Source organism: Oryx dammah, unplaced genomic scaffold (genome assembly GCF_014754425.2).
Source record: "Oryx dammah isolate SB20612 unplaced genomic scaffold, SCBI_Odam_1.1 HiC_scaffold_25, whole genome shotgun sequence".
Taxonomy (NCBI): Eukaryota; Metazoa; Chordata; class Mammalia; order Artiodactyla; family Bovidae; genus Oryx; species Oryx dammah.
The window spans coordinates 70,537,384-70,563,824 of record NW_024070209.1 but is presented as its reverse complement, the minus strand read 5'-3'; the positions used below and the strand labels follow the sequence as shown (position 1 = coordinate 70,563,824).

Below are 26,441 nucleotides of genomic sequence, written 5' to 3'. Positions count from 1 at the left end.
GGGCCATGAACTGGGCTTGGAGGCTAAATTCTTGGTTTGGCATTCAGTTAGTCCGAGGCACCAGTTGCACCAGTCGGTCGGTCCCGCAGCATCAGGGCACTGCTCTGTTCCTGGCGCTCAGGGACTGAGAGGTGAAGGCCGGCTGCAGATCGCGGGCCTCCCGGCGGACAGAGGGAGCCAGCACAAGTTCTGGAGCCGGGAAGGCCGGGATCAAAGCGTTTCGAGGCAGGCCGGGGCGCACCAAAGGAAGGCTAGCGACTTGCATCAGCACAGATTCCGTGATGCTCTGCAGACGTCTCGGGGCTGCTGGGCTTTACGGGAACCCACAAGAAAGAAAAGGGCTGGGGAGCAGGCAGGGCGGGGGCGGGCGAGGGCGCGAGGGTGCGCTCGCCCGCCCGCGCGCTCCCGGCGGCGCCTGCCCGGGCCTGGACGCGCCAGGGACGGCGGAGGCCACGGAGGAAGCATAGGCTCCCTTTCCCCCTCCTTCTTTCCCCGCGAATTACTGGAAGGACTGTGTGGGAGAGACCCAGAAGCACTGGATTTTCAAGCGCAGGGTGGGGGAGGGCCGGGTAGCCGCTGCAGCTCAAAGAAAAACTAAAAGTGCGTCTGTTAGCGCCGCTTGGACACGCCGCTGCTCCCAGGAGGGCGCTGGACGCCCGGACCGCGCCTGACTTTGTAGCCCCACCTAGGAGTTCGCCAGGCCGGCCGAGGACCGTGCGGTGCGGGAGGCGACGGAGGGGCGAGTCAGAGAGTGTCACGATTTATTCTCCTGCGCTCCCCCCACACCGTCCCCACCTCCAGTTTTCTGGGTTTTGCCGCTGCCGCTGGGGAAAGGGCTGAACGGTTTTGCGTCAAAGGACTGCATTTACTCAGTCCTGCTGGGAGAGGAGTGTAAACACACCCAGGCAGGCAGGACGCCGGATTAAAAAAAAGAGAGAGAGAGATGGCAAAAACGCCAAGACCGCGCTGGGTGTGCGCATCCATCTGCCTCGCACTTCTCGCCCCGACCTGTGGAGTTGCGGACGCTGCGCTGCAGGCGGCGAGGGAGGTGCGAGGAGCCCAGCCAGCCTCGCCTCTCCACGCGCGTCCTTGGGGATGGAGCCGAGGACAGAATGTGTTTTATAGTTGTAAACAATGACCCCGAGTATTGTTTAGGATTACCGTATCTTGGGGCCATTGGGGCGGCCAGATGCCGCCAGCCGTCCCGGAAACGCCAGCGCTTTATATAGAGCCCCGGGAAAGCTTTGAGTTCCCGGCTGGGTTCTATTTTTCTTTCCTAGCAACACCCCCACTTTACAGATAAGGAGACCGAGGGCCGAAACTGTGATGTGTTACAGTGCACAACGCTTCACAGCCTTCACGCATCTTCCCGCTGGTACATTAAGAGCTGGGTATGAGACTAAGGCAAAGCGTGGAGCAAAATTCGATTTCCTTGACTCCTAGTACAGTGCTCCTCCGGATCATCATCTCTGCAGAAGGATTGAAGTTCCAGAACTGACAAGGGCCTTAGAAGGTCATGTCTCAATCCCTTCGTTTTACAGAAAGAAACTGAAGCCCAGAGAGGTTAAGGGACTCGCCAAAGTCTCACAGCTCGTAAGCAGCACAGCCTGGCGTTCACACTCCAAGGCCTGTGCTCTTTACCCCGCACCTCGCCCCGCCCCGCCCCGCGAGGCGGGAGAAGCTAGGAATCCGGACTACCTACTGCCTGAACTTCGCTCCAAAACAGCTGAAGACAACGTTGGGGCACGCCCTCTCTCGGGCCTCCCTCTTCCCTGTTTGGTTTTTTTCCTTTCAAATTCGTAACAGTCGAGGTTGCTTATAATGCCCGATTACTATTAGATGCGTCTTAATTGCCCAGCATAGAGGGCGGCCGGAATGTCTTGACTGGTTAATTTCGTCTTCAAGGCTGCTCCTAACAAATTAATTGCAGAGCCGAAAAGAAAGGGGAGGGAGGCGGGAAGCAGTGGGCAGCCAGCCGCGGAAGGGCAAATAGGCAGGCCGGACCCGCCCGGCGGCGCTGCGCCCCGCCAAGGCCCGGCCGCAGGGAGGCGCGGATACCCAGGGCGCCCAGGGCGCCCGCTGCTCCGGGTGGCGCCGCGAAGGGCGCCGACGACCGTGCGCGGCCGCGCCCTCCCTGCGAGCGGCTCTGCGCGCCCGGCTCCCGGCCTCGCGGTGGCGCCGCACTGAACCACCAGTCTCGCTCTTCAGGACGGTGATTATTTTCTGAAACCCGGCGCCGAGGCCCGCGCGGCAGCCCTCTCAGGGGCCCCGCCCCGCGCCCCTTTCCTGGGCGGTGGAGAAGGTGGGGAGGCCGTGGCGCGCTAGGGAGCCGGCGAGGGAATCCCTCTCCTTCCACGTCACCCGAAAGCGAGGGAACCCGCACTCGCGTCTTCTAACGCAAATGACCATCTTTGGCAACGTGCGCCAGTGGAACAGACCAAGGGCGCGTGGCCCGGGGGGTGGGGATGGGCCAGGCTGCCTCGGCTCCCCCAAACCGCGCCAGCAGTCCGCTCCCACCCCCGCCACCGCCTTCCTTCCTCGCGCAGGGTGTGCGGCTGGCGTCAGCGCGGCCAGGAGCCGGGGCAGATAGGGGAGCGCTGCGCCCGCCTCCTCCCGCGCGTCTTCCTCCTCCTGCCCCTCCTCCTCGGCCTTCTCCCCCCGCCTCCCCGCGCGCTCCTCCCTGCAAGGTGGAGTCGGGTTGACGTGAGGTACAGGGGCTGGAGAATAAAGAGTGTGGAGTTGAAATCGTGCCATTGTAGTGACTCATCTCGGGCAGAGCGCTGGGGCTCCGAGCAAACCAGCGAGCAAGCGAGCGGCGCTCGGCGGGGACCGAGAGAGGGAGAGAGAGAGGGGCAGACTGGCGAGGCGGGCCCGTCCAGGAGCGGGCGCCGGGAAAGGGGTGCAGGTCCGGGCGCCGGAGCTGCGGCACCGCGTCCCTCTCCACGCCAGCTCAGCTGGATCCTCCCGGGCCGCGGGCCGGGCGCAGGCTGCCTTCTTCTCCTAGTCAAGTGTCCGAGCCGCTCCAAACTCCGGCGGCGAGTCGGCCACAGGAAGTTTATTCTCAGCTCCTTTTCTAAAAGGAGGAAATAGAAGTTTCTCCAAGCGGGCAGCCTTTCTTTCTGCCCTTTTTTCCCCCCCTCCTTTCTTTTCTGCCCTGATATCGGGGGTCCCTAGACCTGGCAGGCTTGACCCGCTGGGTTGACTCCCATTCTTTTTTAATTACCGATTTTTGATTGAGCCGGCGGTCCAGGCTGGGCTCCGATTGCGCGCGGGGGCGGGAGGGCGCGCGCAGGGGAGGGACCGAGGGACGCGCGGACTTTTAGAGGGAGGGACTGGGTGGACAACTGCTCCCGCGGCGCTAGCAGAGCAGCAAAGAAGTGTAGCGCTCGGCGCTCAGGAGGCCGTTCCCGGGGTGCCTCCGCCGAGGGGGACAAGCCCGAGGCGCGGCCAGCAGAGAGCCAGCGCACAGCAGCCGGTGCGCGGCCGCGGCGAGGGCGGGGGAAGAAAAACACCCTGTTTCCTCTCGGGCCCCCACCGCGGATCATGTACCAGGATTATCCCGGGAACTTTGACACCTCGTCCCGGGGCAGCAGCGGCTCTCCTGCGCACGCCGAGTCTTACTCCAGCGGCGGCGGCGGCGGCCAGCAGGTAGGTACGGGCCCCGGGTGCACCTGGCGAGGCGGGTGGACCCCCCCCCCCCGCCTTCCTCTAGCCGCCACTGCCTCTTTTGCTTTCTTTGCCCTTTCTCGGTTTGGTGAGAAAATACCTACGGGCCACCATTGTAAGTTCTGAATTCTCATCTCCTGCCCACACCTTTCACCCCCTCTACCCTCGCCAACACTTTTTTTTTTTTTTTTAAACTGGAGCGGCGAGTGGGCTGAAAGAACCTACAAACCCTGTCCTTCACACTACATCGAATCCAGACAAGCTCCTGGAATTGCAGGTCCCGTTCCCAGAAGCCGGTACCTCCCTCCTCTCCCAGGAATTCATCTCCATTCCCCTCTATCTCCGTGGTGGACCCCCCGCTCCCCAAATTTTTCACGCACGGGCCCCTTCCGACATCTAGAGAACTTATTCCTGCGAAGAAGCCCTCTCCTTCTTTCCCCACCCCGACCCCACACCTTCTCCCGCCGTTGGTTTTAGTTAATTTCGGAAAGAGGCTGGGGACTCAGAAACTGGTTGGGCTCCTTCAAGTGATCCAGAGTGAGGGCGAGAGTTGTCACTCAGGGAATCAGGTGCGAAGGTCAGGAAGGAGGAGGTGAGCCTTGATTGGCTCAGGCTGCGTGCGTCTATGTACCCTGCGCCCATCCACCTCCTGTTAGGGTAGGACTAGGAGCCTGAACTGCCACCCAAAGGGGCGCCTTGAGGTCTGGGGAGTACCTGGGGCTAGGACGGCCGCAGAGAGAAGGGAGGCTGGAGAGACTTCCTCTAGGCTCCTGAATGGTTCTGGAAGCCGAGAAATAACTTGTTTCTAAAGCAGGCGGACTGGTTTGTACTGGAGGGGTTGTGCCTGCCATCTCTGTCTATAAATACCAGAATAAATACCAGAAAGTTGCTGCTAGGTTGGTGGTGCTGGTGGGGTGCCTGCCCTCTGCAACAGCCACCCCCCACCTCACCCACCCACCCAGAAGCTTGTGAGGGAGCTGACTTAAACAAGGCTGCTAGAGCCTGAAGCCTGTCTTGGTCAGGATCTGCCTAGCCCAGTTGGCTGCGCCAAGAGTTGCTCTGGTTAGGCGGTGGCCTTGGCCTCTATAAGCCAGCCAACCAGGAGGGGCTGGGGTGGGCTTCCAGGGAGGAGGGACCCTGATGGAGAATAAAATGGAAACGTGGCTCTCTTTAGTAACTGAGGAGGGATATCTTATTCCAAAGCTGTTCCGCATGCCTGGTGGATCCTCAAAAGCTTTTCTGTGTCTTCCCTCTACCTGCCCTGGTATCCCCATAAGCACCCACTGGAGAAAGCCTTGTCAGTGCATTGAGGGTACAGTCAGTGCATGCACCCTTAATAATGAACACTAAGGTGATGAGTTTCAAATCTTGTCCCAAAGTGATTTTGTTTGCTTTCCAGCCCCATTGGTGGTTTCTATTGAATCCAGCCATCATTAGGCAAAGGGTTGGAGTCATTTGAAATCCATTCCCTCATTCTCCATTCAACAGCCCCAAAATGTCCCTCTCTGCCTCTCCAAATCAGGAAGGAATCTTTTGATTTCTCATTTGCTCCTTTGCCTGCCGTTTCTGTGGCAGTCATCACTGAAATGTTACAACCTTGCAGCCGGGCTTTACTCAGACCCTGGGGCCTAGATGGGAAATCAGACTGGACATCAGTGCTCCGACTGAATAATCTGTGTCACTAGGGCTTTGAGCCCAGGATGTGAGTGGAGGCAATTCCCTGTTTTGGAAGAAAATCAGACAGGAAACCAGAGCTAGGAAGAAGGAAGAGAACTCAGTCCGGCAGAGTGTAATGGGGCCTCATTACCGAAGCAAAAAGCAGCTGTTGGCTAATTCCTAGCGTGCTGTAACACATGAGGATTTTGCAATTAGTAATAACTGGTGCACGGGGTTCTTGCGTATGTGCCTGTCCATTCGGCCCAGCAGCTCAAGCAAGGAACCTTTGAAACCAGAGGGATTGGTAAGGTAATGCGGCTTTGGGCAAGTTTCTCACCTCCTGAGGGGAGGGGGTGGCGGGAGGCCGGGAGAGGGTTTTTCCATCATCCCTGTGACTGGGAGCAGAGCTGTTCTGTGGTCCTAAGAGCTGACGTGAGAAGCTTTTGTTACTTCACATGTCTGTGACCCCACCCGGGCTCAAGGTAACTTTATTGCATACCAGATAAAACCTGTAATCACTTTATTTCTCTTAGCTTCCTTTATGGAGAGACTTTCCTGCCAGTTGGTGATGGGCCTTCCTCCTTTTGTGGCAGCTCAATATAAGAGCTCTGGTTTTACCTTGGACAAGTGAATATTATTTTTTTCTCCTCTCTTTGTTTGTGGGGTCTAATATTCCTTAGAAATTTGTTGCTGTTTACTCAGCCTAGGACTTTCTTCTCTCTTCATGAAGCTTGGTCTTAACACATGGCCGTGAGTTTCAGTGACTTGAGGAGGGGCGTCAAATAACTCTTTGTTAAAACCTCTGTTCTTGTATGTGGCAGGAACTTGAAGTATGAAAAATATTTCCTGTTCCAGTTATAGTTTTAATCTCAGATGTTGGTCATTGGTGATTTGATTTGCCCCTAATAGTTGCACCCCCCACACACACCCCGGCTTTTTCTTTTTATTGTTGTTTTCTCTCTTTCATAACTTTCCTAGGAAAACACCTCCCAGATATATGCCCTGGCTGACTGCTCGACTCACGGTTTTAGGCCCTGAGCATTACGCAATTCAGCCAGTTACACAAACATAAGTCATTTCATAACTTGTTTTCATCAGCTTGGCCCCCTTTTAATGAAAAAACAAAACAAAAACAAGACCCAGAACTTTTCCAAGGCTGCCATTTGTCTGTTTCTCAGATAACTTGTGAAAATAAATCAAAGGGGACAGTTCCTTTTTGGAACCAAGGAATACCAGAATAACTCTCTTCTTTGGCAACCACTCTTTTCCAAGAGACAGACAGACACACATACACGCACGCACGCGCGCGCGCGCACACACACACACACACACACACAAAATTCCCCAGAGTGAACTTTTGCCAACTGTACCAGGCTGGGACATTCCTCACATCAAAGAACTTTTACCAGAAATGACTGTGATTCCCAAGTCAGCCCCAATCGTGCCTCTTTAGTGCCCCCTACGGGACATTCTTAGAAGAACTATCTGGGGAATGTGTTTTTCCAGCCCCAGAGTGTTAACTTGGTGAGTTTTCGGAATTCTTAGGACCTTTTTTTTTTTCTTTTTAATTCAGGACAAATAAATGCCATATATTTAACAGTGGTTAACTGGGAGTTGCTTGGCTTTGAAATGCAGTTTCTTTTCTAATTTTATTTTGTTCTAAATAAAAAGGTTGAAAAAGGAGTGTTTTTTTCTTTTTCTATTTTTACATCTGTTCATTGGCAGCACAATGCCTTCAAATTCTGAAGGCTTGTTTTCTTGATATTGTTTGTAGTAGGACACTAGAAATTGTTTGAGGAGATGGTCTTCAGAATTGGTGGGAAGGTGGGAGGTGTATATTAAGGGTCTGGTGCCCTTTTTTTTTTCTTTTGCATTGATCTCACAGATGTTGTAGATTAGGATCAAACAAAATGTTATCCCAGGAATTTGTCTGTTCCACTGATTCTTGCTGGTGGAAGTCAGTGTCACTGGTTCATCAAAGTGAAGGGGGTGAAGCAGCAGTCACGTATTGTCTGAGTGGCAGTTGAATTTTCCTATCCAAACCCCTGAGTGCATTTCCATTGCTTTATTTCTACCTGGCTCATTTTTCAAAGTGAGTGTAGAGTTAGGAGCCTGTTTTTTTCTTTCATGTCTTAATACAAACACACCAGAACTTATGCACCCAAATCAGCAGTCATCCCCTTCATAATCGTTCCTTGAGGAGACTAAATTCTTATTTGGATGCTGTGGTTATTAGTCAGACTCAGAAAGATTTTACAACACCCCTGTTTGGAATTGGCTTCAGTAAATTCTTTTGAAAACCCTCCCTCGTAACGTATTTTTGTCTTTTGAGGGTGAATTTAATATTTGGAAGTTATCAAAAGATCTGGCATAGAAGGAACCAACGGTGATATGTGAGATCTGGGTGATCTGGCAGTGTCTGAAGCAGGATGTGATTCCAAATCCTGCTGGTCTCCATCTCAAGAGTCTTGCTGGGAGAGCAGTCACCAGGACAAGGCACACCAAAGCAGCCACCTCTGCCACCTAGACCTTTCGATTCCCCCCAACCCCCACCCTGTTACAGAGGAATAAACGCACTGGTTTTGAGAGTTCAGGAGGCTAGTTTTCTTGTCTGTCCATTGAAAGAAAGGAAAAGAATTAGTGTTTTGTGACTACATCTCTTCCATGCTGTGTGTGGCACCTTTTGTGGCCACAGCATTTCAAAATGGTGGCAGCTGCCCTGCTGGAGGCAAATAAATCTGTTCCCAACCCCAGTTGGTAACTCTGTCCCTCTTGGACTCACTGGGCCAGAGAGGGAAGATGTAAGAGTCGTCTTAACCAATGCCCCGTCACGGGGCAATGACTTGGCCGTGCTCACCTGCTGTGGTTGTAGAGAGGATGAGATGGCATGCCATTCCCATGGAGTGCAGAACTGTCTTAGGCTTGGTGGGGGTACAGAGTGGGGTCTACAGAAGGGTGGAGGGAATTCCCTCTTGCTTTGGAGTGGAATTTCTGTCCAAAAGGGCCCTGGAAGGAAAGACCTCAGGGAACCTGGTGGACAACTCAGTACTGGTCACCTTCTTTTCTTTGCTTTTTTCTTTTCTTTGCTGTCCTTCACCATAGCAGTTAGGTGAAGGAGGATAACATGATTCGTTCAAGTGAACCTGGCAGGAATCACTTGGAAAATGGGCGGGGGGGAATTATGAGTTATTGATGACTATTTCCATGATGACATTAGTGCTGACCCTCAGGAATGAAAGGTCAAAGGTCAAGGTGATGTCCCATATAGAATCTGTGAAAATTGGTTGAATTCCACAGAGAAGGCTTTGGAGAACACCCCACGTTTAGTCCAAGTACAGAGCATTTGAGTCAAACTGGACCTCAGCAGGTTTATTCTGGAGCATTTGAGGCAGCATTCGCCCTGCCCTCTCCTCTTCCCCCAAGCGAGTCTCCTGGGATGTTGGAATTTTCCTTTTCCTGTGCTGGGAAACTAAAAAAAAAGGGGTTCTTAAGAGAGAGAGAACCCAGTCTCTTCTCAGACATGCAGAATCATTTCTACCTGTCAAGGCAGGTCCCAGGTATTCAGGGTTCTGATGGCTTGAGTGCTTGGTGGCCCAGTCAAGAGTCAACCTGGTGGAGAAATGCCTGGCTGAGGGGATGGACCCTGAACACCAACTCTGATTCCATCTTGAATGCCACTTCTGGGCCCCTCACCCCCAGGAGTTTCTGGGATAGGCCCTGCCACATCCATGTCTGCAGGAAAGCAAACCCTACTTCCTAGACCTTTCTGAACCTGAGGCCCTGTAGAGTTCAGAAAGGTCATTTCCCCAAGTTAGCAGTTTCTGGACTGAAGGGACCTCTCTGATCTGATGAAGCTGGGTAACACTAAAGGCCCCATGTTCCGAGCTTTCTCACAGGCAGCAGGACACACATACTGAGCAGCCCCAAGGCTCCCTTAAATTCAGGATAAGCAGGTTCTGCTGCCCGAAGACCCCCATCAAGGCTTGTAACCTCAACATTAGGCTTCAGGTTCTGGAGATTCACGCTGGCTAGTGAAAGTCCATTGCTTGACTCCCTGGGTTAGAAGAATGCTTCTGCTTTTTTGCTTTCTCATTTCCTCTCTTTATTCTTTTCCTCTCAACCTGAGCTTACCGAGATGAGAATAATCCTCTAGGACAGAGGTCGCCAAACTATGGCCCAAGTCTTTTTGTAAATAGGGCTTAAGAGAGCACAGGCACGCCTGTTTGTTTACATCTCGTCTGTGGCTGTACTCACGCTACAGTGCCCGAGTTGAGTAGTTGCGACAGAGACCTTATGGCCTGCAGAGTCTAAAATATTTACTATCTGGCCTTTTACAGCAAAAGTTTGCCAAACTGCCAAAGGAGGTTGGGGGGAGGTGGGCAATTTGTCCTTTTATAGGCATTCTTGCCCACCCAGAAGTCAACAGGATGACACAGTTAAATAAAGCATTTGGAGGCTCTGCCAGACTGGAATACCACATAGCTATCCAGCACCTTCCAAGCTGTCCTTAGAGGAGGAGTTTTCAAGCGAGTGGAGAGCCCCAGGCGGGTCAAGTGAGGGTCCTGGGTTACCTCCCCTAGCCCCCCTACCCCAGCACACCAACATCCCTGTTGGTGCTGCAACAGGGATCAAACCACCCTGTACCTGCAGCTGAGAAGCCCCATCTTGGTTTCTGTTCGGTGTTAACCCATTGGTAGAGAACTGTGATTTCTCCCCAACATGACATGTGACTGGTTCTTGGGTCCTTGGGAGTGAAAGATGCCAGGCTAACTTCTGGGACCACAAACTCTGAGGCTCACCTCTTCTCTCCAACCCCAGTGTCACTTTCTGAAAAATACCTTCAGAGTTGACACAAAACACAAATCTGCCAGATCTCACTTAAATTTTTGTGTGTGTCTCAGAGAGGCTCCTGCTGGAGACAAAAGCCTTCTTTAGCAGTCTGCTCTGGGGCTGGGACATTGTTTTCCTTGCAGCTCAGAAGCAGTGTGTTACCCAGATGGCTCTACCTTCCTCTGAAACTAGTTGTGCGTGCATTTAGAGGCAGTCATTACCTACTGCCTTGTTTTTATTGCGTCTTGTTTTGTCTAGACCAAGCTACTGCTGCAAGGAATCTGGCTGATGGCCGGGCACGGCCTTCTGTAGACCTGCCATCACAGAGAGAGTGGACCGGAGGGCCCCCTGAGAGGGGCTGAGAGTCTGCCACTTAGTCCTAAGCAGAATTAGTCTTTTCAGCTTGGCTTCAGGCTTTTGGCTCCCCTCCCCTAGCCTGAAATGGGAGCTTTTTGTTTGTTGGAATGAGGAGTCAGCTTCTTGGGGGCTCTCCTGAGAGGAAAGCTGACAGCCCCCCTGCCCCTCCAAGGAAGGACATTAAACTGTCCTACTAGATGTTTCCGGTGTCTTTCAAACCCAGAACCTGACTTGGGGGGAGAAACAAGAAAAATGTTGGGTGCTTCCCAGGAATGAGAAGCTGGCAGTTCTCCCAGGAGCCACCCCTTCCCACAGACACTTCCAATGACAATGCGTGTGGTGATGGTGATGTTGGCCGTGATGGTTGTCATTCTTGTCATGATGATGATGATAGCACCTTCCATTTATTTGGAGCATCATTTCTCAACCCTGACTGCATGTTAGAACCTCCTGTTTTTTTTTTTTTTAAACACCTTATCAGAACCCCACCCCAAAGCAGTGATTTTAGAACTCTAATGGTAAGGTTGGCTCCTGCATTGGTGTTTTTGAAAAGCTCCTCAGAGTATTCTAATGTTGCAGCCAGGGTTGAGCACCACTGATGTGCTTTCATAGCTTATGATTACAAGTAGCTCCTTATTTAATCCTTGTGATAGTGCAAAGAGTTTGGTGTTACTGTCCCCCTTTCCAGAAAGGGAAACTGAGTCCCCAGTGATTCACTAAGGCCTCACATCCAGGCCTCCTGACTCAGATGACCTCCCAGCCTCCCTCCCAATTCAGCATCCTAAGAGAGACATAGCTGCCTGGGCTTTGGTGCTTCTGTACACACTCAGCTGCTTGTGTGTTCCCAATGTTCTCTTCCTTATGGCCAGCCCTGGTTGTCTGTTTTTCCTCCTTGAAGATCATTTCCCACTTGGATCCTTCCATGTTCACTTCACCCAGCCCTCCTTCACACACACCACACATACTTGGGTACACCTGGTACTTTTCAGTCAGCTCCTGATAAAAAGCCCAGTTGTCTTTGTCTTGAGAGATGACTCAAAATCCATTCTTGCACTGGGCAGCTCATTGCCTCCCAGAATTCATTGCACTGGCAACTTCACAGAATCCCAGAATCCATTTCATCCAGGTTAGTCTGGGAGGTGAGACAGCCCCATCTCACCACCTAGATTGGGGTCAGCCAGGGGAGTGAGCAAGGAAGGGTCCCCAGCTCCCTGAGCTGCAATGAAGTACACTAAGCTTCACTTTTATTTACACAGAGGAACACAGATGTCATCACCAGGGGCAAAGACCATGGTAGAGGCAGCTGCCATTGCTGCTGATATTTCTAATCTTGGTTGGGCCACAAGAGCAGGGATGCGATAGCATCCATGCTAATGTCAGTGGGCTTTCATCTGGGGTCAAACAGATCTGTGGGGCCTCCTGGGTGAGGGAAGGTCTGTAGGGACCCTGGGTGGGAATGACCCTGATGCTCTGTCCAGGTGCATTGGGGGTGGATACCAGCACCTGGGGCTGGACTTCAAGATAGGAAAAACAATTCTGCAAAGTGTTGCATTGTGTGGGAGAGACCTGGCCTCTCTGTCAGACCGAACTGGGTTTGAATCCTGACCCCACTGCTTATTAGAACGTGGCTTTGGATAAGTTACTTAATCTCTCTAAGCCTAAATTTCTGCCTCTGAAATGGAGATAATGGTAGTTCTTACCTCAGAGGGAGAATTAATGGGATAATCTAGGTTAAACACTACTGTGGTGCCTGTCATTTAGTAAGTGCTCAGTAAGTGTTAGTTATTATTGTTGTCATCATTGCATCCCCCAAGTTAGGGAAGAAAGGATGTGCAGAACCTTTTTGTGGGAACAGGAATCATCTGAGGCTGAGGGTTCCAGGAGGGGGGCTCTCCCCTGAAAATCTGGAAGTTGGGGGTGGTCTTCCCCTTCTCCCTCCTTCTCACTTTCTAGTAGCTGCCCTAAAGGAAGGTCAGGCCCAGCTGCTGAGGAGCATGGCCCATTTTAGCTTTGGTACTCTGTCATCATGTTATATTTTAAATAGACTGCTTCCTGCAGCATGTTCCACAGGGCTCTGCAACGTGGTCTGGGCATAAATTAAGTGACAGGGAGAAAACTCAGAGCTAGCAGCACCAAAATTTCCCAGACAGGCCTGTGAGCTCAGATAGATAGATACATGAATGGGTAGAGAGAGATGCAGTATCTCTCAAGATGGGGGTGAAGGTCAAGGAGGGCAAGGACAGCAAGGGGAAGTCTGGCAGCAAAGGCTACCACTTTCAGTTTTGTGGGTCAGGGGACATCTTTTCATGGACCTGGTCTCACCCTGATGGAATCTCAGCCTCGTAATGAAACTGTTTGGAAAGTAACAGAAGCAGACACGATAAGCTTCCTGGTGATCTTTGTTGCTGTACAGCAGTTGGTCTACAAATCTCCTCAAAGGATACTAAGCTGGTACCTGGGGAATAAGAGCAAGTGACCCAGAGGCTTAGGTGGCCCAGATGGGAGGCCTGCTCTCCTGAAGATGGGGGCATAGCTGGCCTGGAGGGTTTCAGAGAGGGCCTGCTGGGATGTGAGCTGCTGAGGACCACATCTGTCCTGGCAGCCATTGGGGATATGACCATATCTTTCCCGAGCCGGTGGGGGATGGAGTTTCCAGGACCTCAGTCAGGGAGTGGATCTGACGTGGAAGAGTTAAGATCCCCTTGATTCTTGAATGTGCAGGAAGCCCGCCCAGTTATCCTGACCTCGGCACTCCAGGCACTGACCCTACTTTCTGCTGGTTTTGGCCTCCTATCTCGGCTTGGCCTGTTTTGCAGTATTTGTTGGCTCAGTCCTATCTTCCTCTTCATTTCAGAAATTCCGGGTAGATATGCCTGGCTCAGGCAGCGCCTTCATCCCTACCATCAACGCCATCACGACCAGCCAGGATCTGCAGTGGATGGTGCAGCCCACGGTGATCACTTCCATGTCCAGCCCATACCCCCGCTCGCACCCCTACAGCCCCCTGCCAGGCCTGGCCTCTGTCCCCGGGCACATGGCCCTCCCAAGACCCGGTGTGATCAAGACCATTGGCACCACGGTGGGCCGCAGGAGGAGAGATGAGCAGGTACAGTTCTGTTCGGGAGCCACATCAGTGGCTTTATAATGCAGAGTGTTTTCCTGCAGACTGATGAGGAGCAGGTGTGTGTTCTGGGAGCATTGGGGAGATGAAGGAACTCAGGACCCTCATCCTTGGAGGCAGAGCATGCGACCTGAGAGTCAGGCATCTTGCCCATGTCCCTTAGAATCTCTGAATCTCAGTTTCCTCAGCTGCAAAATGGGGATGGTGTCTTGCCAGCCAGGACTTGCTGCCACTGGAATGAGATCATGGTGGGAAAGCACTTGGTAAGTGATGAGGCGTCAGCACATGGGCAGGACTGTTGGGACCTGCCTACAGCAGTATCCTCTGATCCTTGGCAGAGGGACCATGGGACAAGCAGCCGATGAACCCTGGCTGGGAGCCTTTGTGGGCTTATCCCCTAAGTGTCTCCTAGTATCTAGTATGGGCAAGAACCCAGCTGTCCTAAAGGGGCCCCCCTCCAGGCCAGTACTGCCCACGGTGTGTCCATCACCCCTCTGTGTCCCAGGCCTCCAACTCGAGGCCAGAGCCCATTTCAAGTGCCTGGGATGCACATTCCAGAAGTGCATCTGGGACTCTGGGGTCTTTGGAGTCTGCTCAGCTCTTTAAGCTCCAGGGACACATAGTGGAGTGGGGGGTCAGACAGCAGCAGCCTTTTTTCCCCTCAAGGGGCTTAGCTTTGAGCAGGAGCCAACCTGGCTGGAAGGGATGCCAGAAAGGCGTGGGGCCTCTTCTCTCTAGATAGCATCTACCCGAGCCTCCAAAGGCCTATCATCTGTATTAGCAGAGAGTGGGGGCAGTGATGGCCCTCCGCTTCCCAAAAGAGAAATCAGAGTCATGCATAATTCTAGAAAGGAGGGAATGAGCCTTGTAAGAGCCCCACCTGTCCCCCTTCACAGATGACACAGCCAAACAGCTACCTGGGGCTACTTGGCCAGTGAGTGGGGAATGTGGTCTAGAACCAGGCCTCTGGGATTCCACCCCTCTGCAGTGCTCTTTCTACACCACCAGGCCACCGTGAGTCCAAGGAAGGGAAATACTTTAGAAGCAGAATCCCTTTTTCAACTGAAATGTTAGCCTGGAGAGTTACTTCGATTACAGCTTTGGAACCCCTTCCCATTTCAGCCACTGTCCACCTCCACTCTGGGATCCCCAGGCCCACAGTGTTCCAATACAAGGACCTTTCAAACGTGGTGCCCAGTGGATAACTGTGGACCCAGTGCCACCAGTCCCTTTGTGTGTGTGCTAAGTCACTTCAGTTGTATCTGATTCTTTGTGACCCTATGGACTGTAGCCCGCTAGGCTCCCCTGCCCATGGAATTCTCTAGGCAAGAATACTGGAGTGGGTTGCCATGCACTCCTCCAGATCTTCCCCACCCAGGGATCGAACCCACGTCTCTTATGTTTCCTGCATTGGCAGGCGGGTTCTTTACCGCTAGTGCCACCTGGGAAGCCTGCCACTAGTTCCCAGGACACTTAGAATTACAAGGATCACTGCTTTGAGGAAGCAGAAGCTTTTACACGAGTCCCATTCCTCTGAGGACAAAGCTGGGCCTTGTATCCGCTACTTGTTGGCTTGTTCTCTTAATGACAGGACCCTGTGCAGGGGTAGCATGGGGAGATGTGTGTAATAGACACTAACACTTCCCAGGTCCTGTTGGGCTTCTGCTTCTGGGGCAAGTGGCCAATATCCCCCCTCCCTGCTGCTTCCATACTTGTAGTTATAAATGTGCAGTAGCAGTGATCCCAGTGTCCTCTATAAGTGTGCTTCCTTCAGGGAGCTCACAGGGTACCAAGCTTTATACTCACTGGTGATCTGGATTCTCCTGGTATGTAAAGGACCCTTTATCCTTTACAAGCTAGGCTTGTGAGGGACTCCCAGGGTAGCAGGACAGCCAAGCAAGATGTGCTAAATACTCTTCATTCTTTTATCCAACTCTTTGTGACCCCATGGACTGTAGCCTGCCAGGCTCCTGTGTCATGGAATTCTCTAGGCAAGAACACGGGGGTGGGTAAGCCATTCAATTCTCCAAGGGATCTTCCTGACCCAGGGATCCAACCTGGGTCTCCTTTGCAAGTAGATTCTTTACCATCTGAGCTATCAGGGAAGTCCTTTTTCTGGACCCAGGTCACACCAAATTTGCAAGATTAGAGAGGAAGAGACTTTGGAGACTGGCTTTTCTAAATTTCCCTCTGCACCCATTTTACAGATGAGGAAACTGATGCCTAGAAAGAAGGGCCTTGCTTAGGCTCATGCAGTGAGTGGCAGCAGAGCCAGGACTGGAATCCACCCCCTTTGACCTTCAGCCCTATGATTTTTTCCATCACACCACCCAGGCGTGCCCTTGGAGAGTTTCCTTCTGTTTTTGAGAGAGAAGGAGAGAGCCAGGAACATTTTATCCCATGTCAATTAAGAATTCAGACCATCATTCGGCAGCTTGGAGGAAGCCTAGACAGCAGCATCCTAGAACTTGGCTCTTTAGGTTTCTAGCTCTAGGGTCTTTTCTCTGAGGCTCATTTCCGCCTTCCCAGCCTCCCCCAGGGGGCAGAGGCTGTTATGGCTCTGGCCTGGTGCCTCACTGCCTCCTCCGGGGCCTGCCCCGGAGGCTCCCTCTGAGGCCAGCAGTGGCGGGGAAAGGAGGGTGTGTGTGGCTTGTGGGTGGGTACGTGGTGGTGTGACACACTCATGCTGTAACCGTATTATCACCACCCCTGAACACTTCCTATGCCAAGAGCTCCCACAAGTTGCCCTGTACCTCACCAGACACTTCTTAGAAGAGAGAAACTTCTAAGGCACTGGGGAGGCCAGAATCTGTCCAGGGGGAATGGAAGCAGAAGTGGATCAGGACCAGCTCTCTGTCTTGTCTGCCCCTTGTCAGTGAGGGAGCGGGGTGCTAGCTGGGCCTCACGGGGAGCCCTGGTAGCCTTTTGATGCTGAGCCCTGAACCTGGGGCTGCAACAGGGCCATCAGGCTCTCTCGGTCCCTTTCGGGCTCAGGCTGAGATGGATTTTGGAGCGGCAGGTATTCAGGGCCTTGGCCAAGTGGCCTTTTGTGACCTCAGCCTGTGATCCTCTGTGATCCCACAGAGAATAGGGCGCCCCCATCTGTGTTCTCTGGGTGTCTGGTTGATTTGCTGCTCAGTGAGTACAGCAAGGGTATCAGAGAGGAGGCCTCTGGACTGTGTCGTCTTCTTTCTAGCACTTTGTGGTTTAGAGAGGACTCTCACACTGCGTCTCATCTGATCCCTGCAGAAGCTTTGTGGGAGGCGGGGCAGGTCCTATTAACCCCACTTTCCAAATGAGGATCTGAGGCTCGGGGGGTCAGTAATCTGTCTGGGTCCACCCAGAGGTGGCACATCTTCATCTGGCTCTGAGCCCCCCGACACCTCTCAGGAGAGAAACCATGGAGCCATCAGCTTTCCCGGGGAGGTGGGGCAGGGGCTTGAGGAGGGAAGTGGAGCCAGGATCCAGTGTGGGCTCGAAGACCAGGCCTTTGTAAGAGGGATGAAGACTAACAGGAATGTGATGTTACCAGCTGGATGGGCTCAGGTCAGTGCGCCCCACATGGAGGCCACTGCAGGGACAGATGGTGCTAGGGAGGGACACAGTGATGCTATGCCCTGCTCTGCAGGCAGCGTCCTGGGGACTCAGCCCGGGGAGTGGCTCCCTCACTTGCAGGCTGGCTGGAGGTCCAGACAGCATCCTTCAGTGGGGGCGGCTTCTCTCTCAGCCCCTCCAAAAATGGCTTTGGCCTTCTCCCCACATGTCCCTTGAGGGGAGGACTTGGGCCTTACTGCCCCCAGAATCTTCTAAGCCCCCAGTACATCACTTGGCACCTAGATGGTGTGCTGTCAGGGTCTGATCACTGAAGGAGGGGGTCTTTCCTTTTGAATTCCTTCCTGCCTTGGCCCACAGCCATCTACTCACATCACCTCTGGAAGGGCTCTATGTAAACGGAGTATCATCCCTGTTGGTGGAGCAGAGTTCTTGCCCTCTGGCCTGAGTTGCAGGCCCCTAACCAGCTTCCTGGTAAGGAGCTAGGTCATAAGCTCTGCAGGCGGATTTTTGTTCATTTGGTTTGCTGACAAATCTCTAACCCCTCAAACTATGCCTGGTATGTTGAAGGGCTGGTTGGCTGAATGAGTAGATGTGGTGGGCAGCAGGGTTTTAACCTGCTCCAGGGCTCCTCCTCCTTTTTGTCCATCCTGCTCAATCCAGCACTGTGCCAGGCACACTGATGAGTCCTCTGGGTTGAACTGCGAGCAGCTAGCACTCGAGGGCTGGCAGAGGGACTTGGGAGTGGGGTGGCCCTCCCTCCCGCCCTCTGGCAGGAGAACATGCCTCCCCCCGCCACCCCAGGTGGTTCTTACTCTGGGCCCAGCTACGTAATCAAGTGGGGATAATAAGGCTTGCAGAGCAGGCAGAGTGTTGGGGAGGAGTAATTAGGCCGAGTTGGGAGGAAGCTGCTTAAGTGGGTGGGGCCAGGCCTGGCACAAGGGGACTCTCTGGGGAACAGTCCCAACTCATTCTCTCGGGCCTTGGCACTGAATCAGGGCCGACATGACACATGCTGCCATCATGCCTGGGCTGGTGAGTCTCTGACCCATGGCTACCCTGCTCTCCCTTCAAACATGTGATATCACCTGCTGGGGGCTGGGGTTTAGTTCTGAGTGCTCCCCCTACCCCCAGACACCCAAACTGGGGTGAGGTACATGTTCTGGGGCCCCTGAACCACATTCCTCTTGCCTTCCTCCTTCCCTGCCCGGTCCCAGAAGGGCTTCTTCCCCTACTTACAATGCGGTTAAAAGCGGAAAATCTTGGTGAGCCACTCGCCCGAGCCTAACCATGATCCTTGGCCCTGGCCTCTAGCTGTCCCCTGAAGAGGAGGAGAAGCGTCGAATTCGGAGGGAGAGGAACAAGCTGGCTGCGGCCAAGTGCCGGAACCGCCGCCGGGAGCTGACGGAGAAGCTGCAGGCGGTGAGGAGCCCTGCGTGGGGTGGGCGCACTCCTGGGTGGGCTGGAGCCGGGACCCCAGGGCTCCCGGCCCTCTCCCCTCCCTCCCTCACCCCTAGTGACTGACAAGAGAATGAGTATGGGCAAAAGCATTCCTTCTTCTGAGCACATGGGTCAGCCCAGCCCTGATTTGAAGAGGGGGGGATGGGGTTGGGGAGAAGGGAGCTGGCCTTTATCGCCCAGCCTGGACCCAGAGAGAACTGGATGAGCTTCTTGGGCCTGGCACCCTGTCCAAATCAGCACCCGAAGGATCCTGTGCTGAGACCTGTTGGGGCTCCTGGGCGAGAGAAGGCAGAGGGTGTCACCGTTGCCGGCCAGCAGCCAGGCAGGCCCAGGCCTGCCCCCTCCAGGGTTCCTCTTCCCAGGTTCCAGCCGCCCCCATGCCTGCCTGCCTGCTGCCGGCAGGAGTGGGCCCAGCCTGGCTTCAGCCATCTGGTTCTCTGGGCTTCTCCACCTCTGCAGGGTCTCGGTGCTCCCTGGGGCTCATGGGTATGGATCATAGGCAGCTGAGTTGTACTATCTTGGGGTTTTCTCATATCCTCCGTGGGCGGGAGGGTTCCCCGCCTCTGCTCTGAGCCTGAAGCTGTCACCTCATTGGTACCTCATTCTGCCCTGTGAGTCATTTTCCCCCCGCTGGCTAATTGCCCCCACCTGGGGGCTCTCAGCCCCGCCCTTCCCTCCCCAAACCTTGACCTGACCGACATCACGTAACTCCCTCCAGAGCCCAGCCCTCCAGGACAGGCCGTGTGGAGGAAACCCAGAGCCAGGACTGACTCTTCCTGGGTGGAATGTTTTCCAAGTGAGGAGATGAGGTGGACTGTGTCAGTGGTCATTGCACTGAGGAGCCAGGTTGGAGCTCTGGAAATCGAAATGGCCTTGCAAATCCTATTATTTTATTTAATCCTCCCAGGTACCATTCTCCTGCTTCCACTTCCCTGTGTCCATTCTGGAGCCCTTGTTCATGGGCCTTAAATGTGCACCGGGTGAATTCTGGGATGCCCGTAGTAGTGGCCTGTGGAGGTGTTAGAGGCCAGAGGAGGAGTGGGAGCTCTCCGATGCCAGGTGGGGCAGATCCATTAGTGATCAGCACTCCCTGGGAGACACCCTGGAGAGCCCTCCCCACCACTAGCCTTTCAGGGAGCCATATCCCCCTGGGTCTACCCCCAGGTGCTTCTGCCACCAGCCCCAGAATAGCCTGCCCCCCGAGGCCCATCGGTTTTCCTCCCCTCTCTTCCCTTGAAGCCTCACACCCTACACCCCCGCCTCCCCACGACCCAGCCACCCAGGCCTCTGAGCCACATCCTGCACAGGAAGCCTCTCAGAAGCTCATGACGTTCATCAGACCCTTGAGACAGATGGAAAGTTTTTTTCACTCCGGAATATGCTGTACTCTGCTTAGCGAAGCTCTGGCCCATGTCATCTCGTTCTCAAACAGGAATCTGTGTTAGGGAAAAGTGGGGAGGAGGCTGGTGACACATACCTCTCCGTAAATTCCATGACGACCCCCTCCCCACCCCGCCACCACGTGCATCTGTTGCTTCTCTGGCTTTGTGTGAAGGGAGGGGCTGAGGTCCTTGCAGAAGGTTCCTGCCGGCCTCATTTGCCCACTCAGGCTGGCAGGGGTCTCATCTGTTGCAGCATGGGGGCTGAACTGAATGTTCTCTCGGGGTTCTGTGAGTCCTGAAGAGCAAAAAAAAGGAAGAGGGGCAGGGAAGATCCAGTGGGATGGATTGAGCGCTTCCTACAAGCCAGCTACTCCTAGGCTTGTGTGTGCAGACAAATATCCAGTCACGCAGCTCAGAGCTCAGTGTCGATATGTCCGTGGTGAGCTGGAGGGGCTTGAGAAGGCATGGGTGGGGGAGGGGTGCAGCTGCCTGTTCTGCTCCCTTCCCCTGCCAGGTCTCACTATTACTCACCCCCTCGGGGTACCAGGGGCGGTCCTGACAGGAAAGAGTAGCAGCACGTGGACTCTGCAATCAGATACATTGGAGTCAGATCCAGGCTACCCTATCTGCTTACTCTGGCATCGGGCAAATGATTAAACCTCTTGGAAACTCAGTTTCATTATCAGTGCTCAGTCATGGCCACTACAAGGGTTAATTCACCTTCCTCCAAGCTGACTCACCTCTACTCTCAACCTGGAGTTCTGGAAACAGAAGGAATCCTGAACATACAGGTGGCCCAGCACCAGTCAGGTAGCTTCATGGTCAGCCCTCTGAGGACCGTGTTTGGTTTTCCCTCTCTCATCCAGATTTGACAACCCCTGGCCCATCCCCTACCATCCCTCACAGACCCCTCTTCCCCTGCAGGAGACCGAGGAGCTGGAGGAGGAGAAGTCGGGCCTGCAGAAGGAGATCGCCGAACTGCAGAAAGAGAAAGAGAAGCTGGAGTTCATGCTGGTGGCCCATGGGCCCGTGTGCAAGATCAGTCCTGAGGAACGCCGGTCCCCGCCGGCCTCTGGGCTGCAGGCCCTGCGCAGCGGGGCCAGTGGAGGAGTCGGTGCCGTGGTGGTGAAACAGGAGCCCCTGGAAGAGGACAGCCCCTCGTCCTCATCGGCAGGGCTGGACAAGGCCCAGCGCTCCGTGATCAAGCCCATCAGCATTGCTGGGGGCTTCTATGGTGAGGAGCCCCTGCACACCCCCATCGTGGTGACCTCCACTCCTGCCATCACTCCGGGCACCTCGAACCTCGTCTTCACCTACCCCAGCGTGCTGGAGCAGGAGTCACCAGCATCGCCTTCTGAGTCCTGCTCCAAGGCTCACCGCAGAAGCAGTAGCAGTGGGGACCAGTCATCAGACTCCTTGAACTCCCCTACTCTGCTGGCTCTGTAACCCAGCTCCCAGGGGCGGGGGTGGGGGTGCTCGTCACTGCCTCCTGCCCAGGGACCAGCACCTTCCAGCACTCTGGGGCTGTGAGGAGAAGAGGGGGACCCTGCCAGAGAGCTTCCTGGCTCTGGGGAGACCCAGGTGGGATTTGGTGGTGAGTTGCCGGAGGACTCGGATGAGCTCTTGGAAGTCACAGGACCTCCTCCTCACTCGTCCGCCTCGCGAAGCAAATCCTGTTTCTTGAAAAACATTGGAGAACTTGGTTTGGTGGACTCAGTCATCTCCCTGGCTTCTGAAGAGCCTGAAGCTGGTGTGGGCCGATCCTGTCCCTTGGTTCCGATGTGTCTCTGGAGTGATGGTGTCCTTCCCGCCCCACCAAGCATGCTCAATGCCTTTTTGGTTTCACCTTCCCTCTATTTGCCCCTCCCTTCCCCCGGTGTCAATTTCACCTCCTCTTAGTTTTTTATCAAATTTGCCATGACATTTCATCTGGGTGGTCTGAATAGTAAAGCTCTTCATTTCTGAAGAGGGGGCAGCAGGATGACTCTTTGGCTGGGGCTGACTTGTCCAGAAGGGGACAGTCCATGTGCAATACAGAACCTTCCCTCCTCTGACGCTTCTGGTCCACCACCATCTCCGGAACTGCCAGCAGGGCTCCTTGAGCTTTCCAGGAGAGGCCACCATCGCCAGGAGGTTTGGAGGACCCTTCCTCCCCATTCTCGGAGACGGCTTTTGGAGGAGCAGCTTGGCCAGAAGACAGGGTGTGAGTGAGACAGCTGGGTCACGTTTTGGGTTTTCCAAATGCCTACCTACCAGGTCAGAAATGGCCAGGAATAGTGCCAACGGGCCACATGGGTGTCCCAGCCAGCCTCACTTCACCCCATGTCTTGAGTAGGACGTCTCTTGTAATTACTGCCTCGTCGTTCTGCCCCGGACCCTTCTTCCTTCCTCGGAGCCACACGTCACTCCAAGTCCCTGCCCGCTCCACCCTCCCCCACCCTGCCTCTCAGGGTGACGCCACCCGTGGAGGTTTAATAAGCGTGGGCCTGGCCCCTCCCCAAGCCTCAAAATCGCCTCTGCTGTGGATGGAAAGGCAGGGGGAGGAAGGAGGGAGGCAGTCAGAGTGGGGTTTGCCTCGCAGCAGCCCCAGCGCCTGCTTCTCGCCTCTCACCAAGGTGCTGGGCTGTGCTACCCTCTGTGGTCATCTGCTACCTGATGGATCTCGCGCTTTTTCTCTTACACTCCCCTGCCCCCTCACCCCAGTATGCTTCCCAGGTCCACCAGCCAGCTGTGAACAGCTGGCCCAGAGCTGCTGTTGTGGCTTGCAGCTTACGCACCATTCCCCAGGGGCTGCTGAAATCAGAGATGAATCCCACTGCAAGAGAGCTGCCCCTTCCCGTGGGGTGGGGAATGGGGAAAGGGGGTCCTCCAGCCCCCTCCCCCCGCCCCGGGAGCACAGCTCTGCAGAGCTCAGCGGAGTCCCCGCCTGCCACCCCTTGGAGACTTTTTTTCTCCCCAAGGCTGGTCTTCCAGCATTGGCCTCTGCTGGGTGCTGGGCTAGTGCTCTGAGGGAGGCCCCGCTATTGTGATTCAGCTCTAGAGATCATTGTATGATAATTTAAAACTATATAGATATTATTTAAATCAACCCAGTGGGGGTTAAATCTCAAAGTTGGACTCGGGAGAGAGAGAAAAAGGGATGACATGATTGCTCACCTGTTCCCTTCACAGACCCAGGCCTGGCACGCCGGCTGGTATTTAATGTTCATTACTCCCTTGCCATGCCCTAGACACACAGAATGGAACAGCCCAATGCCTAAAATACGCAGCCCACTGTGACTGGGAGTGATGTGTGGAGGGGTAGGGCTTGCAAAGAGAGGAGACTGAAAGAAACAGGATTTCCCCCCAAATGCTTTAAATATGTTATTTCCCACATTCCTTGGCTGTGACGCTGCCCCCCAGTTCCCCAGAGGTTCTGGGAGGGGTGCTTCTAATAAGATGGGGCCTTTGGGTTTCTGGCTTCAGATTAATCAAGGACACAGAGGTCAGCTAGGCGTAGCAGGAAACAGGCGAAAAGAACTGGGGTGAACTCAGCTCTGAAAGACTCAATCATCTCAAGTGGCATTTGTGGCCAACTGGGAGCTATTTGCTTCTTTTTGAATATATGTGTTATATATTTCTTAAATGAAGCTGCTCTCTGGTGTTTTGTTTCTAAAGTCTCTTTGTGCCCCATTTTGCACAGCCCTGATCCCAAGGCAGGCCCCGGCATGTGACTTGGGGCCAAGCTGGACATTCCTGAAATGGAGTCTGGCTTTAGTTCAGATTTCAAACTGCATTGGCTTTGGGACCAGCAGAAAGCAAGAACCCAGCCGTGTGGCAGGACTTCGAGGCCTCTGAGCTGTGTTTCTATTCAGGACCCTCTAACTTTGTTCTTGGAGGTAGTTTGGCTTCCTCAAAGCCAGAGCACTCTTAACTCATAGGCATATCCTCAGTCACTGCCTTCTGGCTGGTTCTCCAAAGTTGCTGCCAGACACCAGGCCTGCTGCTTCCTCCTCCTTCCTTTCTCCTCCTCCTTGGGAGCAGCGGCAGGGGAGCCTTTGGACTTTGGCAGGGAACCCCATGCCCCCCTGTGTCCCCAGCCGTGAGGCAGCTGGTGTGGACTCCAGTTGGGCTGCAGGCAGCTCTGGGACAGCATAGGGCAGGCACTCCTTGACAGGCTGGTGTGAAACACACAGTCCCCTTGGCCACCTGGCTAGCCTCTTGGGAACAGCCCTCTTCCTGTTGAGTGGATGGGGACAGCTGCTGACACAGGACAGAGAGGAGATCCCAGGTGAAGTTTAGGCAATTACCAGAGCCAACTCAAAGCAGAGAAATTCACTGGGGAAGTTTTCAGAAAAAAATCATTTTTCTGCCTGTGAGATTGGCCAGGTGTCTTCACTGTGGCCCATCCCACAAGCATCTCAAAGCCAGGAACCATCAGAGGCTACTGGTTCCCTTTCTCAGACTTTAGGGAAGGGAGTCTCCCCTCTGTTCCCACTAGGCTCCATCTTAAGGTTGAGCTCAACTTATAGGCATTGGGACTTTTCTCCCTTTTCCTTGATGGACCAACAATACTTCTTGCAATCTCACCTTGTAACTTTTAGGTTGATTTCCTCCTTTGATCAGACATCCATGTGGCCTCTTTAAGAAGGAAAAGAATAGCACCTACTATGTGCCAGGCACTGTGTTAGGCACTTTTATATATATATACTCTCTTTAGGGTGAGACTAAGTGATGAGGACTTCCCTTATTAAAAGCCCACCACTGATGGATCACAAAAACACTTGGAGGTGAGAAAGTCTTTCTCCAAAGATCCAAGGCAAGATTGCCTTCAGTCTGAGGTTTGTTCTCAAAGACCCACCCCCTACAATATCCTCCCACCTCTAAATTTGTTTCCCCTGTGATGTGCTCCTTTGCACTCTTCAGATGGTTAACCTGAGTCCTTATAGAATTTGTGGACCAATAGGATATGTGGTGTGTGTAACTTTCTTTTAAAAACTTAAGTAAAGTGGTCTTGCTACTTTCTGCTTGTTGAGTCTTCTTGGCATTCAATCTTAAAAGCCAGCATCTCACTATTTATTGACGGGTTGTGTGTATGTGTGCGTGCGTGCGTGTGTGTGTGTGTGTATTTCTAGGTGTGCCCATGTCCTCCTACACCTTTTAAAAAGAAAACCCAGTCACCCCACTACCTATTTGACATCTTCTCACGCTTCTAGTATATTGGTTGTACATCAACAAAGGGTTTTAATTTTCTAAGGCTGACATGTTCAGGAGGAGCTGGGTCAAATTTTGAGCAGGGCATGGGAAGGGAAGGGGGAGAAGTAATTGACATTTATTTTATTATTTATTTTAAATGTTTACATCTTTGTGTTGTACCAAGCCTGAATAGAAACAGATAGCATTAAAATGCTCAGTTCCTCTCTCCCTCTCTTTCTTTATATATTTTTTTAAATTTAGGCTAATGATGCTTTGTTTCTAAAATGACTTGTGACTTGTGCTGTATAAACTTGTATAAAAAAAGGTTCTGTTTTTAAAGATGGTGTGTCATTCCTCTGGGGACAGCGGTCACCAAGAACTCTGCGTTAGAAGAGAACACAAGGAAAGATCCTCTCCTGTTCCTCAAAAATTATATTCTGTGTATGATTAAAAAGTTTATTCCATTTATTTTAGTTTGTGGTTACTTGATGTTGAGGAAGAAAAATTTTCACGTTTGTATAAAGAATAGGTATCAGGGTGTCTTTTCTGAAGTGAAAGATGTATATATAGTATTTTGGTATATCGTGGCAAATCAAAAGCTTTGTGCATCTGTATTTGAGGTATGTTGATGTGGAATAAATTGCTCTAAGATCCTGGAGGTAAAAAAAAAAAAAAGTTGTACAAGATTCCTACAGCTTGATGGGGGATTTAATTATCTATCTGAGCACCTTGTCTTTTTTTTTTTTTCTTAAATGGTCCCATTGGAAAGGCTTCTAAATAGGCCTCTCCAGGCAGGACTATGAGCTCAAAAATCTTTGTATAGTTTTGAAATTCGAGGAGTAGCTCAGCTCTGAAGCATCTCTGGTGGTGTTTTGTTGTTGTTCTGTCTTGTTATTTTACTGTAATACAAGCCTACAGTATTTGCACTAAAGAAAGCTTGTTAGAAAAAGCTTGCTGCTATGGAAGAAAGAACATATTACAACTTTTTTTCCTTTTTTTTTTTTTTGTTAGCTTTTTCACTTTCAATTGAGTAGCTTTTTGTAGAATAAAATGAATTAAGATTGAAGAGCCTCTGATGGTTGGTTTATTCTGTCTTTTCTTCCTATCTTTTCTGTCGCTTCTCTTTTTTTCCTTCTAGGCTTTTCTACTTTTGGCTCCATGGGCAGAGTTGGTCTTTCTGTTGGGAATGGGGAGGCAGGGAACAACTCCCTGGGAATCTCTTTTGGCAAAATTAGAAGGTG

The 26,441-nt window shown here is 52.9% G+C and overlaps 1 protein-coding gene across 3 annotated transcripts; it reads left to right on the top strand.

The window, feature by feature from the left end:
* Positions 1 to 2,055: 2,055 nt before the first annotated feature.
* Positions 2,056 to 25,875, top strand: FOSL2 (FOS like 2, AP-1 transcription factor subunit). 3 transcript variants are annotated; one of them, XM_040224349.1, is made up of 4 exons: positions 2,056 to 3,648; positions 13,364 to 13,615; positions 18,497 to 18,604; positions 20,950 to 25,875. In XM_040224349.1, the coding sequence occupies exons 1-4, from the start codon at positions 3,544 to 3,546 to the stop codon at positions 21,469 to 21,471; spliced, it is 987 nt and encodes a 328-aa protein (XP_040080283.1). In that variant the 5' UTR covers positions 2,056 to 3,543; the 3' UTR covers positions 21,472 to 25,875. The 3 variants fall into 3 exon arrangements, with proteins under 3 accessions (XP_040080283.1, XP_040080284.1, XP_040080285.1); XM_040224350.1 differs by lacking the exon at positions 2,056 to 3,648 and adding an exon at positions 3,678 to 5,626; XM_040224351.1 differs by lacking the exon at positions 2,056 to 3,648 and adding an exon at positions 3,681 to 5,631.
* The last annotated feature ends 566 nt before the right edge of the window (positions 25,876 to 26,441 follow it).